Here is a 16,417-nt window from a genome sequence, read left to right on the forward strand (position 1 = left end):
CGTCTCCTTGACGCAGGCCGACATGGTGGTGAGCGGTACTTGTGTGCCTGCATGCAGCGTCCTCAGCTGGGGAGGCCGGCAGCCCCGGGCCCTGCATCTCACCCCCCGATGGACCAGCCGAACCTCGGTGGGCTCTGCCAGGGCGGTGGCCGGCCGCCGGCCGCCCTCCATGCGCCTGTGAGCTGGCCCCTCACCACCCCTCCAGGAGGGGGCATCTCTGGAGCCCGGCCTCACCGCCCCTCTGTGTTCTGCTTCCTCCTAGAAGGCCAGAAATGCTCGCATCAGGATCCGATTGAGAGCTCTGACTCCTACGGCGACCTCTCGGACGCCAGCGACCTGAAGACGCCAGAGAAGCAGAGCAGCAATGGCTCCTTCTCCTGCGACATGGCGGTCCCCAAAAACAAAATGGAAGCTGATGGGGAGAAGAAGTACCCCTGCCCCGAGTGTGGGAGCTTCTTCCGCTCCAAGTCCTACTTGAACAAACACATACAGAAGGTGCATGTCCGGGCCCTCGGGGGCCCCCTGGGGGACCTGGGCCCCACCCTGGGCTCACCCTTCTCTCCCCAGCAGAACATGTCTCTCCTAGAGTCCTTCGGGTTCCAGATCGTTCAGTCGGCGTTTGCGTCATCGCTGGTGGATCCCGAGGTGGACCAGCAGCCCATGGGGCCCGAGGGCAAGTGAGGCAGAGGCTGCGTCCCTGTCGGATCGGCCACCGGGGACCGCTGAGAAATGCTGTGAATGCGGAGGGAGGTGGTGTCTTTGGGTTCTGTAGCTGAGAGATTTTTATTCGTTTTTAACTCCCCCTCCAGCCCTGTCACCCCACCCCTCCCCACCTCCCACCCCCAAGTGGTCTTTAGAAATAGAATCTCATCTGACATTCGGCAGAAATACCTGCGAGACCCAGAATGGGACGAGGGCAGAAAACACTACATAGGCCTCTAAGGCAGCACCGGGGCCAGTTTCCTGATGGGCAGAAGCTGGAGCTCCTCCTGGTGTGCAGTCCTTAGTGACCCTGATCCCCAGCCCACACCTGACAGCTTTCTGGGACCTTGCTGATTTTGGTCCCTTCTCGCCTCTGGTCCCTCATTCCCCCTTCAAGCCCTCAAGAGAAACCACAGTAGGGTCTCCACCCACTTACACAATGCTGATGCCCAACTGTTTTTAAGGAAGCTGGAAACCTACAGCACCCCATGGACCATGGGGTGAGTGTCCTCTGAGAGCCCCTGAGCTTGTTGACCCTTGACCTGTGGGGCCCCAGACCTTTCTGAGCCCTGCTTGAAGGCTAGCATTTTGCCACTCGGACAAGCTTAGCAGTTGAGGACACACGCCCCCCAAATTCCAGTTCTGATATGTGATTTTAACCATTCAACTTGCTGTTGGGTTTTAATTCTCTAATTATTATTATTATTGTTATTATTTTTTAGGACCAGTTGTAGTGAATTGCTACTGAAAGCTATCCCAGGTGATACAGAGCTCTTTGTAAACCGCAGTCACACGTTAGGGTTAGGATTAAACTTTGTTTAGATGTACCATAATTAACTTGGCTAGTTGATTGTTTGAAGTCTATGGAAGAAATAGTTTTATGCAGAATTTTAAAAATGCCAGTCTGGTCAGGGAGGTAGGGGGTTTCAGTGCTTTTGGAAGGCAGGCGGGCTGGCAGGTGGGGACATCGAACACCTCGGTTGTATCACATGTGAACAAGCCCAGGTTGACCCTGTGATGTGAACTGATCTGATCAGACTGTATTAAAAACGTTAGTACGTTACTCTGCCTGCTCCCCTGAGTCTGGTTTTTCGGCCGTGGGATCTCTGAGACCCAGAGGGTGGGTAGCCTGCGCCCCTGCACATGGGTGGGGGCAGGAGACCGCTTGCTCTTCACTGTGCCAGTCCTGCTGCGATGGACAGGTGGATGTCCCCACTGCAGACTCAGCCACCAGCATGCACCCACCCATCCACTCCTTGTCTTCACTGCTCTGGGCCTCAGACCCTGGGGATACAGCGGTGCATGGGACACCCCTGTGGGACTTAAAGGGAAACAGACAGTCAACAGTAAGGAGATTGGACCACAAGAGTTTAGATAAGGAGAAAAACCTGGCAAGGTAGGGACGGTGTCAGCGGGAGAGTAGGTAGGTGGTCCAGGCCAGTGAGGGGCGGGGGTGGGACTCTGGGAGAGGGACATGGAGTTGGAGGGGACCCAACAGAGCTAGGACCTAAGGAGGTACGTGGGCAGGGAGAAAATCCCCAAGGGGTGCTCAGAGAGGCTCAGCAACCTGAATCCCCCCAACCCTGTGTGACTCATGGGTGTGTGAGGAACAGGGGAAAGAGAACAGCAGACGGGCAGGAAGTGAGCATGACAGAGAATCACTGGGAACAAGAGGTAACGCGAGGGGACAGGCAGACCCAGGCAGCCAGGACATCGAGGAGCCTGCAAGTGAGGGAGGAGGGAAGCCCCCAAACCAACAGAAGCAAGTGGAAAGGAAACAGTAGAGTGACAAAGGGGAGAAGAATAAATGTAGACCACGAAGAGCAAACAAAGCACAAGAGGATTCAGACCCAGTTTAGTATCAGTTGTTACACTGCTAGGGTCTAAAGGCAGAGAGTCTGAGTTGGATTTTTTTTCTTTTTCTTTTTTTTTAATTGAAATATAGTTGACATACAATATTACATTAGTTTCAGGTGCACCACATAGTGACTTGATGTTTTCACGCACCATGAAGTGATCACTGCAAGTCTGGTAGCTCCCTGCCCCCAACCAGTCATTACAGTGTTGCTGACCGTGCTCCCTGTGCTGTGTGTTACATCCCTGCGGCTTGTTTGTTTTATACCTGGAGGTTTGTGCCTCTTAATCCCCTTCACCTATTTTCATGCCCCTACCCTATCCCCAACACCTGGATTTTTGCAAAAACCTCTAAGCCTCTATGTGAAATCCTGGGTGAGCTGCTGGGCTCTGGTGTGCATGGGTGGAGGCTTTGGGCCCTCGGGGTGAGTGTTGGAGGGAAGGGCAGGCCTAGAAAATGGAGACCTTGTGACCGCCACAGTCTGCCAGCTGGGGCCACCCAGCAGGCAGGAAAAGCAGAGAACCTGGCCATGAACCAAGGACTTGACTGGAGACATTCTCGGTCCTGCCCCCACACAGCCCCCCTCCCCAGCCCCGGTCTCATCTATGGACAGGCAGGCACTACGACTAGGAAGCAGTCTGTCTCACAGCAGGAGGGGAACAAGGAAGTAAGTGCGACTCACCTGAGGCCTGGGCGGGAAGTGGGGGGCCCCTGCCCCCAATTCTGGCATCTCCCCTGCTCTTCAGGCCATGGAGAACAAAGCTGCAGAACGTGGTGCACAAGGGCAGAGTGAATGGTCAGGGTGAAGGGCCTGAGCTTCGGCCGTCCAGCTCCACCATCTGCTCACCGCCAACCCTGGGCAAACCTCTGAGCCTGTTTCCTCACCTGCAAAACAGGTGGTGAAGACTGAGGAGGCCTGAGCTAAATTCATGCGCTGAGTCCTCTGTGCCTAATTCTCAGCTCAGCCTTGAGGGGGGTCCCGTTACTCCCCCTGCTGTGGATGAGCATTCGGGGCCCGAGAGGCAGAGGTGACCCAACCCCGCCCACCCCTGCCCCCATCACTTAGGCAGAGCCAGGGTTCAAACTCAGCTCTGTCCTCTGACTCCAGGACCTCTGTTCCCAAGCTTCTAGTGTTTCCAGGTTCCCAGCGACAGTGCCTCTGCATGCATGTAAATAAATGCCCACTACTGTGCCTGGCTCGGAACGGGCTCTGCTCCCCTGCCAGGCCCCCAGGACAAGGGCCTGCACAGGACAGCAGAAGAAATTCCACATGGAAGTTGGGGTCAGTGCCAGACGGAGTGCCCAGAGAGTCTGACCCTCTGGGGTCCCGAGCCTCCCTGGGACCTGCTGAATGAAGGTGTTCCTGGCACCAGCAGCCTGGTGGACTTGCTCCAGGCAGACCTGTCACACCGGGGAGCCCATCCAGCCACTGCCAGAGGGCCTGGGCCAAGACTGGGGCATTGGCCTCACCTCTCCACAGCAGGGATGAGGGAGGCCCTGTGGCACCAAGGGACCCCGGCACATGTGACCACAAAAGAAATGTGACCACTGATGGCCCAAAGTGGGCAGGGCCTGGGGGGCCTGTGTCCAGTCTCAGGAGATGGTTCCGAGATACTTTTTACAGTTACGGCAACTCTCCAACCCTTGGCATCCCATGTGTGAAGTGGAGACGACAGGAGGGTTGTAATGAGGCTGATACATGCACACCGGGTGCTGGGCACAGAGCCGGGCTCCCCGTGGGCGTGAGTAAACTTCAGCCCCTTCCCTGGCCCCCGTGCCTACTCGCTGCCTTTTTCCCTCAAAAGCCTCAGGTGGGGGACCCCAAAACTAACTGCACAACAGCTTGCCTCCTGAACTTCCCCAGCTCCAATCCCACATTTTCTGTCCACACTTTCAGACACCCGGAGCATAAGCCCCACCTTGTGCTCTTACTTTTCATGTATCAGGCCTTTATTTCTGCCAACCTGCAGTCACATCTTGTTCCTAACAACAATAACCATAAAAATAATGGCACTAAGGGCCAGATGCACTTCTAAACACTTTATACTTATTAATTCTGTTTGCCCTCACAATGGCCCAAAGAGGTACACAAAATTCTTACAATTAAGCAACTTGCCCCAAGCACACGGCCTTAAGTGGTACAGGGAGGACTCTAGCCCAGGCCCAGAGTCTGTGTCTTCACTGTGACCCTGCGCTGGGGAGTGTCGGCTCTCAGACCCTCCCCTTCTCAGCACATCCCATCCAGTGCCTTAGAATACCCTCCCTGCAGGAAGGCTCTTCCTCCACAGCCATGTGCATCAGAACCTTACCGTTTCCATGGCCTTCTCTGCCGCTGCCCTCCTCCACCCCTTCCCTGGGCCATCATCCCTGGGCCCTGGCTCACGGTGGTCTCCGGAGCCAGCCACCCAGGTGCAGATCCCAGCACCACCTCTTTCTAACCAGGTGGCCCCTGGCAGATGCATCTGTTTCCTCGTGTGGAAAACAAGGGTAACAGTCCTATTCACACGGCCGCTGTGAGAATTACATAGGCTGGTTACCCATCAAGCACATTAGAAAACACTCAAAAAGCTCCCTTTTAGTTCACCTGAATTATCTCCTCCACCAGACTAAACCCGCACAAAAATGAGCAAGAGCAGGGAACAAGCAGACTTTTTCTGTAAAGAACCAGAGGGGAAACATCTTCAGCTTCATGAGCCACATGGTTGCCGTCACAGCCACTCCACTCTGCCACTGTACAGGAGCAGCCGGGCCCAGATAACATGAAAACAGGATGGACCCGAGCGACTGTCGATGCCTCTCCCTGCTCCAAGGGCATCAGTTCCCATCTGATTCTCTCCTGTTCCAAGTCAAAACCTGTGCCCTGAGCATACTGGGTGCCTGGGCGTCCACGCCAAGGAGCATGAACTCCACATGTGGCAGGGCCTCTGTTTATTTTTTTTTTAAGCTTTTCTTTGGATGATGATAAACTATTCGATTTTTCATGTCATTTCTTCCACCTCTAAGTTCCTTATCTTCTGTTTACCTGAAGAACTCCTTATTCAAATGCTCAGCTCAGACAGCCCCTGGCCTGCAAAGCTTCCCCCACCCCCACCAGGAGGGAGGCAGCTTTCACGCTCACATCGCTGCTCTGTGCCATGCACTGTGCCACAGGCTTCACGTGCGTCAGCAATCCTGTGGAGTTGGTACTGTCTACTCTCACTGAGGCCCAGAGAGGTCAAGTAACTGCCAACGTCACACAGATGTCTTGACCAAGGATCCCAGGGCCCCATCACCTTGTGCCATCTCCCTGTTCTGCACACATTCCTACTTTCACATCATCTTTTCATGGGTCTATCTCCCCATATGAAGCCAGGTTTTTTTGCAAACCGGCCTCATGCAGAGATAATTCATCTCTGTGTTGCCAACACCTAGAACAGCGCTCGGCACTTAGCAGCCGCTGATTCCCTCACAGGTGTTCTGAGTGGGATATGGTGTGCCAGGAAGGGCTGAATTCCTGCTCTCAAGGGACATACACATAAGCAAACATCTGAACCACAAGAGAAAACGAGACATGAGAGGCAAGGGGAAATAAAATGCTCAGATGGTTTAGAGAAGGTCTGAGAAGGTGGTGGCATTAGAGTCAGACCCTGGAGCAACTTAGGACTCAGATGAGAAGGGATGGATGTAGGGGAAGCAGGTGAGCTCAGAGAAGGGAGGACCTGGGCAAACTTGCTCTTGAAGTGCAAATACCAGCTGACAATCAAGGTGACAAGTGCCTTCATGTCACCAAGGGAGAAAAGGGCCATTTCAGGCTGTGGAGGAGCTGCAGTGAGGAAGAGCTGATCGGGGCAGCCACGCTCCCACGTGCGGGCCAGTCTGGGTGACTGAACAAAGACATCTTCCTAAGGGGAACCCTGTGGCCAGATTCAAATAACAAAGCTTCCCTTGTTGAAATGATAACTTCCCCCATTTACTGAGTACATGTTCTTCTGATTCTCATGACTATGACCAGTACAGTCGTCTCCATTTCACAGATAAGAAAATCGAGGCTCATAAATCTAGCACAGAATAAATAGCCCAAGATTTAGAGTCAGAGGACCTTGGTTCCAAGCCTCACTCTTAGTTTCCTGTACTGATGGCAGAACTTTTCTGGAAAATAATTTGTTAGAATTTATCAGGAGTCTAAAAATGTTCATATCCTTTAAACCAGAATCCTACTTGTAGGAAGCTATCTAACAAAGTAACACTAAAGAGCTTAGCACACAAAGATGTACGGAAAATGTGAAAGCAGCCTAAACGGCTGGTTAATATACAGCCATTTACAAATGATCACACAATGTTTAATGTCATAGAGGGAAACATTTATATTAAAAGTGGTTATGAGAAAACAGCAGGTTATGAGAAAACAAAATTGCCTGGGTGTTAAGAGCTGAACAAGGTTAAAATGATGCATGGAAAAAAGACTGGGAGAAAATGCACTTGCAACCGGTTTATCAGGGTATCTCATCCTGTATAAACGGGAATCATTCCTTGTATTTTTCAGCGGCCGCCCTCAGGAGCACCATGTCAACCCCTCTTTTCTCACTGGATCTCTTAATAACGGACGCCACAGATCCTCCACTACTTCCAGAAACTAGAGTGGTCTCCTTCTGGTAATTCAGGTTCATTTTAAACGTTTACACAAATAAAAACACTCGCTTAAAAATGGCCATCTCAAGCTCCCCTTTGAAGTTCTTGCCCTGCCCCCTCCCAGGGAAGCTGCATGTGGCCATGACCCGCTGGCTTGAGTGGGGGGGGGGGACCGGGTTGGTCCTCTCTGCAGGGGGCTGTAGGCAGGGATGGGGGGAGGGGCCCTGGGGAGGTGGCCAGTGGTCTCCAGGTTGGTTGGCTGCAGCAACTCGAGACCAAGGCTGTTGTCTTCTTCTGTGGCTGCATCCCCAAACCGGCTCTCTCATGCAGAACCTTTCTGAATCTCAGCTTCCTTATTGGTAAAATAAAAGAAAACACGCTGCCTGGGGTGTGTGGTGGACGTTCACAAGAGGACGTTCACAAGAGGACGTTCACAGGAACACTGTCAACCGTGAAGCACTGTGTAAATGTCATTAGCTATTGGCACTGTTTCTGTGAGGAGCCTGTTCTTTGAAATGTCTACTATTAATTGAAGTGGACACCTGCACTTAGAGAAGGTGAATTTTCCGTCAGACCTCCTGTTCTCCAGCCCCACCCCCACTCAGTAAAGGACAGCACTTTCCCAGATGACATGATGCGGGCCAGGCCTTCGGAGGCAGCCCGGGCTCTGTCCTCTCAGGCCACTGGCTGTACTTCTGTTCGGAAGTACACTCACTACCCATCAGTCGCTTCCTCACTCCTGCTACTGCCCCATCTGGCCACCTCACCTCTCCCCCTCCTCCAACTGGTCCCCCTTCCCCACCCTCACCTCCTGGTCACCAGTCTCTGCTGGTGTTGGTTGGTTTCAGTTGCTTTTGGCTCCAAGCCCTCCAATGTCTTCCATCTCACTCAAAGCAAATCCAAATCCCTCATCAAGGTGTACGAGGCCCACAGGACCTGGTCCCCTGGTTCCCTCTCTGACCCTCCCTCCCTCACCCAGCTCCAGCCACAGCGGCCTCCTCATGGTTCCTCTCACAAGCCAGACATGCTCCAGCCTCAGGGCCTTTGTACCTACTCTAGTCCCTTGGACTGGAACATGCTTTCTGCAGACAGTCATGGGGCTTGCTCCTTCACTTCAACAGAGTGTCTTTCCCTGACCACCAAGATGAAAACAACGCATCCCTACCCTACCTCCTTCCCTTGATTCCTCTTCTTAGTACTTAGCACCCCTGACATATTAGCTATTCATTTGTGTAAGGTCTGCCACCCCCATTAGAATGCAGGACATTGTCCACGGCATAGCCCACCACCTGGCAGATATTAACTCCTTCTGAACATTTCATTATAAGGACTGTTTCAGTTACACCTGCCAAGTCCAATGGCAATTTTCGTGGCCTAGGGTTCTTCTGGATTGGGTTCCCTTCGTTGTGTCTCCGGGAAGCTCTATGCCCTGAAAAGGAACAAAGCCTGTGCTCCATGTTCAATTTAAGGTGGAATGACCCTGGCTCTTGGGGTTTGGGGTTGGAGGGAAGAAGAGGGTCTCAGTGTCTGACCATCTTTAACCCCCTTCCTGGTGCCTGCAGCTGGCTGGTATCAGGTGAGACACATACTCCCACAGCCCACTTTCTGGGAAGTTGCGTTGTGGAAGACAGATACATGTAAATAACCAAGAAATGTGATCAAGGGGGTGGGCAGCTGTGGGGAATGTATCATCCTTACCAGAGGGTGGAGGGGGAGCCCCAGAGGAGGGAGGGAGACACAAGCACCCAGAGCTCCACAGAGCCATTCCTGGTCTAAGAGCTGGGAGGTGGGGTCGTGTGCCCAATGTAGGACCAGGAACTCGGGGGACACCACCCTCCTGGCCTCAGCTTTCACAGAGGTAAAGTTCTGTCGCCTCTCTGCCTGCTGGGTGACTACATTTTAACCCAGGCTGCTTCGTCTTCAGGGGAGAAGGAATCTCCATTCTCAGTGTGGGGCCCCATCCCCTCACAATGACGGGCTCACTGACAGCCCACATGGTCACAATACTCATTGGCGCCCAGTGCTGGGGCCCCAACCCTGCCCTCCTGACTTTCGCTGGCAGTTGGCCACCTTCCCTGCCCCTTACCCAGAAAGCCATACTTCCCAGAACTGTTTTCCACAAGCAGCTCCCTCCCTTCCTCCTCAGACCTGCCCAGACTGGCCTGGGCACTTCGCAACAATGTTCTTTGCCCGCAGAAAGTGGCTCAGCTCCAATCCCTTCCCACCAGAGGACCCTGCACGCAACTGCCGAGGAGCTGCCAGCAGGGGGAGACAGGACAATTCAGATTCTGCAGCGGGACAGGAGCCAGGGACAGGAGTCACAGACGCCACTTCTCCAGGCTCAGGTCATTTTCTCCTCATCTAAGATATGCAAAACCTGGTGCTCTGTTCCAACAGCTGAGCGTGAGGTTCAGGGGAGTGGAAAGCCAGATGGAATCCACCCAGTCATCAATGACTGATCAAGCACCTTCTAGTGCCAGGCTGGACGCTCACGCGGGGTCATTGCTGGCCGCAAACGTGAGAGTCAGAACTGGAACTGGAGGTCCGGGCACTGGGACCACAGTGAGGGTGCATGTCAGGCTCCCGGGACTCTGGGAGGAGGAGAGGCCAATGAACAGAGTCTGAGGCCAGAAAATTCTTGTGCTTCTTCCAGCGCAAAAACCCTGCCAGAGCAAGAATGCCGGGCTCAATAAAACAGCTAAAAGCAATCTAAATGAGAGCTCACATCCCCACATCTGAGGGAGACAGCTCTGGGAACAAGGAGAAAGCGAAAACTTGATCACTATCCCGATTTTGGTTCAAAATCCAGTGGGGAGACGAAACAAGATTGGCCGAGGGTTGGTAATTCCACAACATGTACCTGGTAACTATATTATTCTTAGAGAAAATTCCCACAGGGAACGTTTATATATATATATCAACAACTTGGTCAATAATCGCTACAGACAAGTTTCACAGGAGGTACCCTGGCGCTTATGGGAGAAAACAGGGCATCTCTGCTCACCCAAAGTCCCCAAAGAGTTCGGGACACCCTGACGCTGTAGACACTCCCTCCTGCCCCCTTCCCTCCCACACCTGCTGCCAAAGCCCATGGTCCCTACCCTTTATAAAGAGCAGCACGTGTGCAAGTGACATGTTGCTGGGGCGCCCGACCCACGTGGTTCACAAGAGCAGGAAGAAGAAAGCCGAGATCTGCATCCGGTCTTCTGTTGCCCAGTAGGGAAGGAGTGTTTGGCGAGGATGCCAAGAGGGGAAGCCACGGAGTGAGGGGTGAATGAGGCTCCTGGCAGCACTGTGAGGTCACCGGGCCACCTTGAACAGGTCCCAACATCTCTGGGAGCGCCTCCTTTCTAAAGACAGGGACACATGAGGAAACAGCACCTGTAGGTGCTTGTCTGGGCAGCATGAGAGAAATCCAAAAGACAGGGTGTTCCCCCATGTGTCTCCTCATCAGCATGACATCTCAGGGATAGTAATTTACAAAAAAAACCCCAAAAAACAAAGAGCAGATCGTAAGGCTGGTGCCACTCCTGACCTCTGGAGAGCTCTGGTTCAAGAAAATGGCTTTCTTAGGCTTCTACCCCAGAAATTCAATTCATGACTGACAGGAAGTGTTGGATCTGGGCTGAGACAGGTGGGAGTAGTCTGGATCCGGGCTGGTGCTTGACAGCTAACGAGCCTCGGCCCAGAAGAAACAGTACACACATGGCTATCTAAAACAGTAAAAACCAACCCACAAAACAGGGTGACATAAGAGCTTGACAAAACCAAGCACAGCTCTGTAAGGCAATAAAACAAACACTTCATAATTATTTTAAATGACAAGGGCGCTGATTCCATCAGTGATCCACACAGAAGCACATGCTCCAAAAAAAAGGAAAATACAAAATACTGATCACAATACCCAACTGTACTACATATTGGAAGCATCTGGAGTAATAAAAGTAGAGCACTCACAAAGCTGTATTCATCAAAACAGTATGGTGCTGGCATAAACATATGTATCACTGAACAGAACTGAGACTCCAGAAATAAAATCGTGCATCGATGGTCATTTGGTTTTCGACAAGGGTACTAAGACCATTCAATGGGGGAAAGGATAGTCTTTCAACAAGTGGTGCTAGGACAGCTGGATATATGCATGCAATATATGACACCAAAAGCACAGGCAACCAAAGGAAAAAACAGATCAATTAGATTTCATCAAAATTTAAAACTCTGCATCAAAGGACTATCAAGAACATGAAAACACAACCCACAAATTAGAAGAAAATATCTCATATATCTGATAAAAGTCTAGCATCCAGAATATATAATTATTAAAATAAAGACAAACAACCCAATGGAAAAAAATGGGCAAAGGCCTGCAATAAACATTTCTCCAAAGAAGATAAACAAATGGCAAAAATGCACATGGAAAGATGTTCAACATCTTTTCATTGGTCATTAGGAAAGTACAAATCAAGACCACAGTGACATACCATTTTCCCCCAGTAGGATGGCAATCATAAAAAAAGGCAGGGAGAGGATGAGTGTTAGTGAGGATGTGCAGAAACTGGAACTCACGTTGCCAGTGGGAACGCAGTGATGCAGCCACTGTGGAAAACAGTCTGGTGGTTCCTCAAATGGTTAAACAGAGTTACCCACAATTCTACTCCCAGGTATACACTCTAGAAATGGGACGCTTTCCCATAAGTCTGAGGACTTGTGAAGGTGACAGAGGGCCACTCAGTGTTGGAGAGGACAGGCTCCTAGAAAGTGGAAATGCTCTTCCATTGCCTGGGTAGCAACAGCCTGGCTGTGATGGGGCGGAATTTCTATTTCTGACGTCGTCAGGACAATAAGGGAGCTGCTGCCAATGCTGGGTAGAACTCAAGAACACTTAGCAGCGGTGGCTGACTTCCAGCTGAGCCATTAAGGTTAATGGAGAAGAAAGCAAGCACCAGGTGGAAATATCGCTGGAAACTCACAGACACCCTGAGTGTTTGAAGCTGGTACTTAACCTGCTGTCACTGAAGTCAAGCCTTTTCTGACCTCCTAAAACTAGGCCGGGTGCCCCACCATGAGCCCCATGATCCCCAGCAGTGACCTCTACTGTAGCATTTATTTCTACCCCTACTCCTATTGGCTCTATCCCAAGACTGTGAGCTTCTTGAGAACAAGGACCTGGCAGGTCACTGCTGTGTCCACAGGACTCAGCCTAGTGCCTGTCTGTGCCCAGCAGACGTGTAATAACCCCTTAATCAGTCACCCTTTACTGTCTGTGTTACACTCTTTTAACACCTACTTATAAATGCCCTGTATTGTTTTCATTTCCATATGTGTTAGCCTGGTCTTTATAACCAGGTCATTAAGTTTCTGGAAGATAGCAAATATACTCAGGACTTCTAAGTCACGTGACTGACACACTTATTAAAAACTAACACTTAGTCAGGGCTCAATGGACGTCAACAAGCCAATGATGGAGGTACTATTTTAATTTCTCGCTCACCCCATATGAGAAAACTGAGTTACAAGGAGTCAGTAGCTTCTATAAGATGACACAGCTAGGGAGTGACAGAGCTGGGATTTGAACCCTGACCGTGGTGCCTGTACTCCTAACCCCTACAAGAGGCTAAGAAAACTCGGAATTACAAATGCCAAGTGATTTACTTGGGATCAAACTGCAGCGCTGAGCCTGGAAACCAGGACTTCCCAAAGCCTGCACTCTTAATTATCTGACACGCTGCTTCTCTTGCTTAAACGTCTGTGCTAACACCCAGATCGTACTGGGTGTTGACAGATTTTAAAAGCTGCAGATCCAGTTTACTGAGATTGAAGATTAGGTTCCCTTCCAAAAGAAGCATCATTGTAGTTCACTGGGTTGATTTACCTTAAACACCGACAGCCTAGGCTCCCCGGCCACCTGAGTTTGTGGTCTCTAGCACTCTCTCCCGCTGCGACGCGGAAGACTGTTTCCCTCAACATGAAACCCATGGTTTCCAAGGCTGGCCTCTAACTCAAAATCCGCTCCCACTCAGGAATTTATTTTTCCCTTTTTGCCCCCCAAACCAGTGATGTGATGTCCCCAAGTTCCCTGGGGACCCTCGTTTCCCCAATGTGGAATGTCTTGTTTCCAAAAGTAACCTGTGCTCCACAAGCCTTCCTGGCCGTTTTATTGTTTCCCCTTAAAAAATTACTATTCTGTGTAGGCTTATTAGACTCTCTTCCTTACATTCTCTGCTTTCTCTCTTTATTTCAAACATTTACTAAACACTTAACTATGTACCAAAATGGACATAATCTAACTCACTGAAGGCCATACTTTCAAAGAAACGGCCTTGGGAGTTTAGATATTTTGACTGGAGTATGATTTCCTTAACAAGCTTCACAAAACTGTCCCCTGCTCAGTTTGCAATTTTACACCCAAATACCTCTCAGCAAAATCTCCGTGTCCACAGCACATCACACACCCAGAGCGTATCTGGAGTCATCACATTAGCTCTGACTCCAAAGATTTTTACCAACACCTCGGCCCTCTTGCTGACAAAAAAGATTTTTAAGCCTTTTAGCAGCTTTATGGCTTCCTCAGAGTTCTTCTAAGTTCAAAACAAACCGCCCGTCTTTCTTGGGAAATGCTCTGGAGGCTATTTCCTGAGTTAACGGTACAGCTTTGTCTCTCTGGATTAGCACTGATTTAGTATGAAACCAATCGTTAAATAGCTCTGAAATATTTAGTAAAACGTGAGTACTGCATTTCACAACGTTGTCTTCAGGCTAGAAACCATCCAAAATGAGTATCTGGGCAGTGCTGTATCATATTATTGTCGCAGGAATCTTTCCAGAAGAAATCTGAAGTTTGGAGTAATTACAGGCCATAAAATATGGCCACATCGCACGAATACATGAAGCAAAGTTCACATCTGGATCCTAAGAAAAAAACCAAAACATCATCAGTGATGATGACAGGCCCATCTCTGAACTAAATCTGATTTCCCTCAGGAAGGAAGGGACTGAACCTATTACAATAGAATATGCCTTTGAAGGACTGAGAAACAAGTCCGTCATTCCCGGAAAAAAAAAAAAATCAAATCACGCTGATAAATGTCTTAGTTACAAGGGAGAAAAAGCAGAGATGACTAAGCTGAAAACAAGACTCCTCTGGCTTGTCTCACATCTCTTCTAGGCAGTGTGGTTCCTGATAATACACATGGCACAAAATATGGTCTTGCTGTATATCAAAGTGTGTAAGGTTGGGAAGACAGCAGTTCTTTAAACAGAAAAATTACATGGTAACAGCAACAGGTAAGGAAGCTTTGGGCTTCTGAGGAGGAAGTTCTGGCAGCCTATACAGGCCCAACGGATAATCTGGGAGTGGTACAAGTGCTGGCCTGACTACAGCCGGTCTCTATTGCCACCAGGGGAAAAGTATAGTCCAGCAGAAGCAGTCCTTCTGAGACTCAGGAGGGGCATTTCATCAGGGAGTAACTGAGCACTCACTGTACACAAAGGCTATAGATTAGATGCTGAGGGACTAATCCCAAAGAAGCCCCTGCTCCTCCGAAATTAGACTGCATTCTCATCTCCTCAAGCCTATATATTTTACATAATGAAACAAAATCATACATCTCTTGCAGTGGTGGACAAGTATTAGGACCCGCAAGGAAAACGGTGCAGAGAACCCTTCCCCTTCAGCCTTTTGCCTGTGGAAACACCTTAGTGCAATCTTTCTTCAGCCAGTGAAATATTGCTGTTACCCTCTCCCTCTCATGCTGTTTCACCTTTTTTCATAACATGAAAGACCATCTGATGTTTTATATATTTGTCATTAGTCTTTCCCAACTAGAATATAAGTACCATGAAGGAAGGGATTTCAACTATTTAGTTCACATATATATTCTCAGTATCTCTATATCCAGAACTATAGCTAGCATGTAGTAGGTGCTTAAAATTTTTGGAAAATTAGTGAAAGTGTTAAAAAAAAAAAAAGACCCCTGAACATTAAGTTAGAAGAGTAAATTCTGCAATTTGGGGCATATCTGTGTATACGTGTGTAAGTTTACAGACTTAACGGTGTAACTCCCAGGGGGTACCAAGTCAGGAGTCAGAAGATCAGATGCACGTGTGGGGAGATGGGAGACAGACTGCAAAAACAAAGTAACACGTCTTAATGAATGGACAGAAGGAATCAAACGTGGTCCGCAAACGTCTTGAGAGAGTAAATGAAACTTCTCTGTCCTTTCTGTGTCTGAAATCTGACTGGCGTGAATTCAAATTCACTTCAGATTAGTTGGCTTGACATCAGCTTTATTCCTTCATAAAACTTTTGAAACTTACAAAATTTTTTTTCTCCTCCTCCCTGAATTACTGCCTTCCTTCGAGATGCAAGCTCTCAGACCGAAACAGTCTCCCATGTCTATTTTGAGATTTGCCTGAGTCACAAGGTAGTCTTGGTGAATCACTGGGCTCTATCTCTCAGTTTACTGAGACTGCCTAGGAACTGGAGCTGTCAGCCAAACAGGAAGACAGCCCTGCCACCTAACTCCAAAAGGTCTCAGTCATATGGATGTGGTGAGGTTTAAGGATGGATATAAATTGCTGCAAATGGATTTCCCACAGGATGGGGGGTGGGGTGGGGAAGCAAACATGGTACTTAACTTCCTCTATATGAATTCGGGGGCCAGACTATTGAACACAGCTGAGCAAAGATCCCAATGTTTGCATCACATGTGTTTTCAACTAAAGAGACCCCCTCTTCTGTATTCCTACTATATATGACAACCCAAATCCCAGGCAAAGTTACACTATGAAAAAAAAAGTCAGTGTTCATAAACATGTATAAACCAGCCCTTTTTCTTTTTCAAGAATGGGTATAAAGAGCTCCTTCCACCCAGATGCTCTTATCTGTGCCCTCTCTGTGCTTCTGGAGCTCCCCCTGGTCTGCAGCTAGCATGTTCTAAGTTGTTCTGCTTTAGTGACTATAATTCCAACCCCCCTGCCCCCTAATGATGCCTCTTGACAAAATTATTCTTTCTGTACTCACACAAATGGAAACAGAAGAGATGAAACGCCCCTGGGTGCAGCCAGTGCAGGTCTCAAGCTGAATCACTGCTAAGCACAACCTGAACTTTCCTGCCTCTCTTCACTTGGCTGAGCTCCTTTCTTGGCTCAGGGTTGTGATCGAGCTGGGCATAGGAGGCTTAGGACCCAGGGGGCGCCTTTCGCTGAAAAAAACACCTCGCTGCAGCAAGCTGGCTGGGAAGCTCCCAGTTC

General features: G+C 49.8%; 1 protein-coding gene and 1 long non-coding RNA gene across 6 annotated transcripts in view; one reads left to right on the top strand and one right to left on the bottom strand.

Annotated features, from left to right (window-relative positions):
• Positions 1 to 1,765, top strand: part of PATZ1 (POZ/BTB and AT hook containing zinc finger 1) — an 18,830-nt gene extending 17,065 nt beyond the window's left edge. For 2 of the 5 annotated variants that reach the window (XM_010992254.3, XM_031443112.2), the window contains one exon: positions 263 to 1,765. In XM_010992254.3, the coding sequence (XP_010990556.2) occupies positions 263 to 681 (419 nt within the window). In that variant the 3' untranslated portion in view covers positions 682 to 1,765. The remainder of the gene's footprint in view (positions 1 to 262) is intronic. The other 3 variants (XM_031443111.2, XM_031443115.2, XM_031443116.2) reach the window with 2 other exon arrangements.
• LOC116150041 (uncharacterized) overlaps positions 1 to 16,323 on the bottom strand; it is a 26,345-nt gene extending 10,022 nt beyond the window's left edge. The window contains exons 1-3 of the long non-coding RNA XR_004133721.2: positions 16,188 to 16,323; positions 10,267 to 14,074; positions 3,240 to 3,442 (exon numbers count right to left, since the gene is read on the bottom strand). This is a non-coding gene — a long non-coding RNA (uncharacterized LOC116150041). The remainder of the gene's footprint in view (positions 1 to 3,239; positions 3,443 to 10,266; positions 14,075 to 16,187) is intronic.
• Positions 16,324 to 16,417: the final 94 nt, after the last annotated feature.

Source organism: Camelus dromedarius, chromosome 31 (genome assembly GCF_036321535.1).
Source record: "Camelus dromedarius isolate mCamDro1 chromosome 31, mCamDro1.pat, whole genome shotgun sequence".
NCBI lineage: Eukaryota > Metazoa > Chordata > Mammalia > Artiodactyla > Camelidae > Camelus > Camelus dromedarius.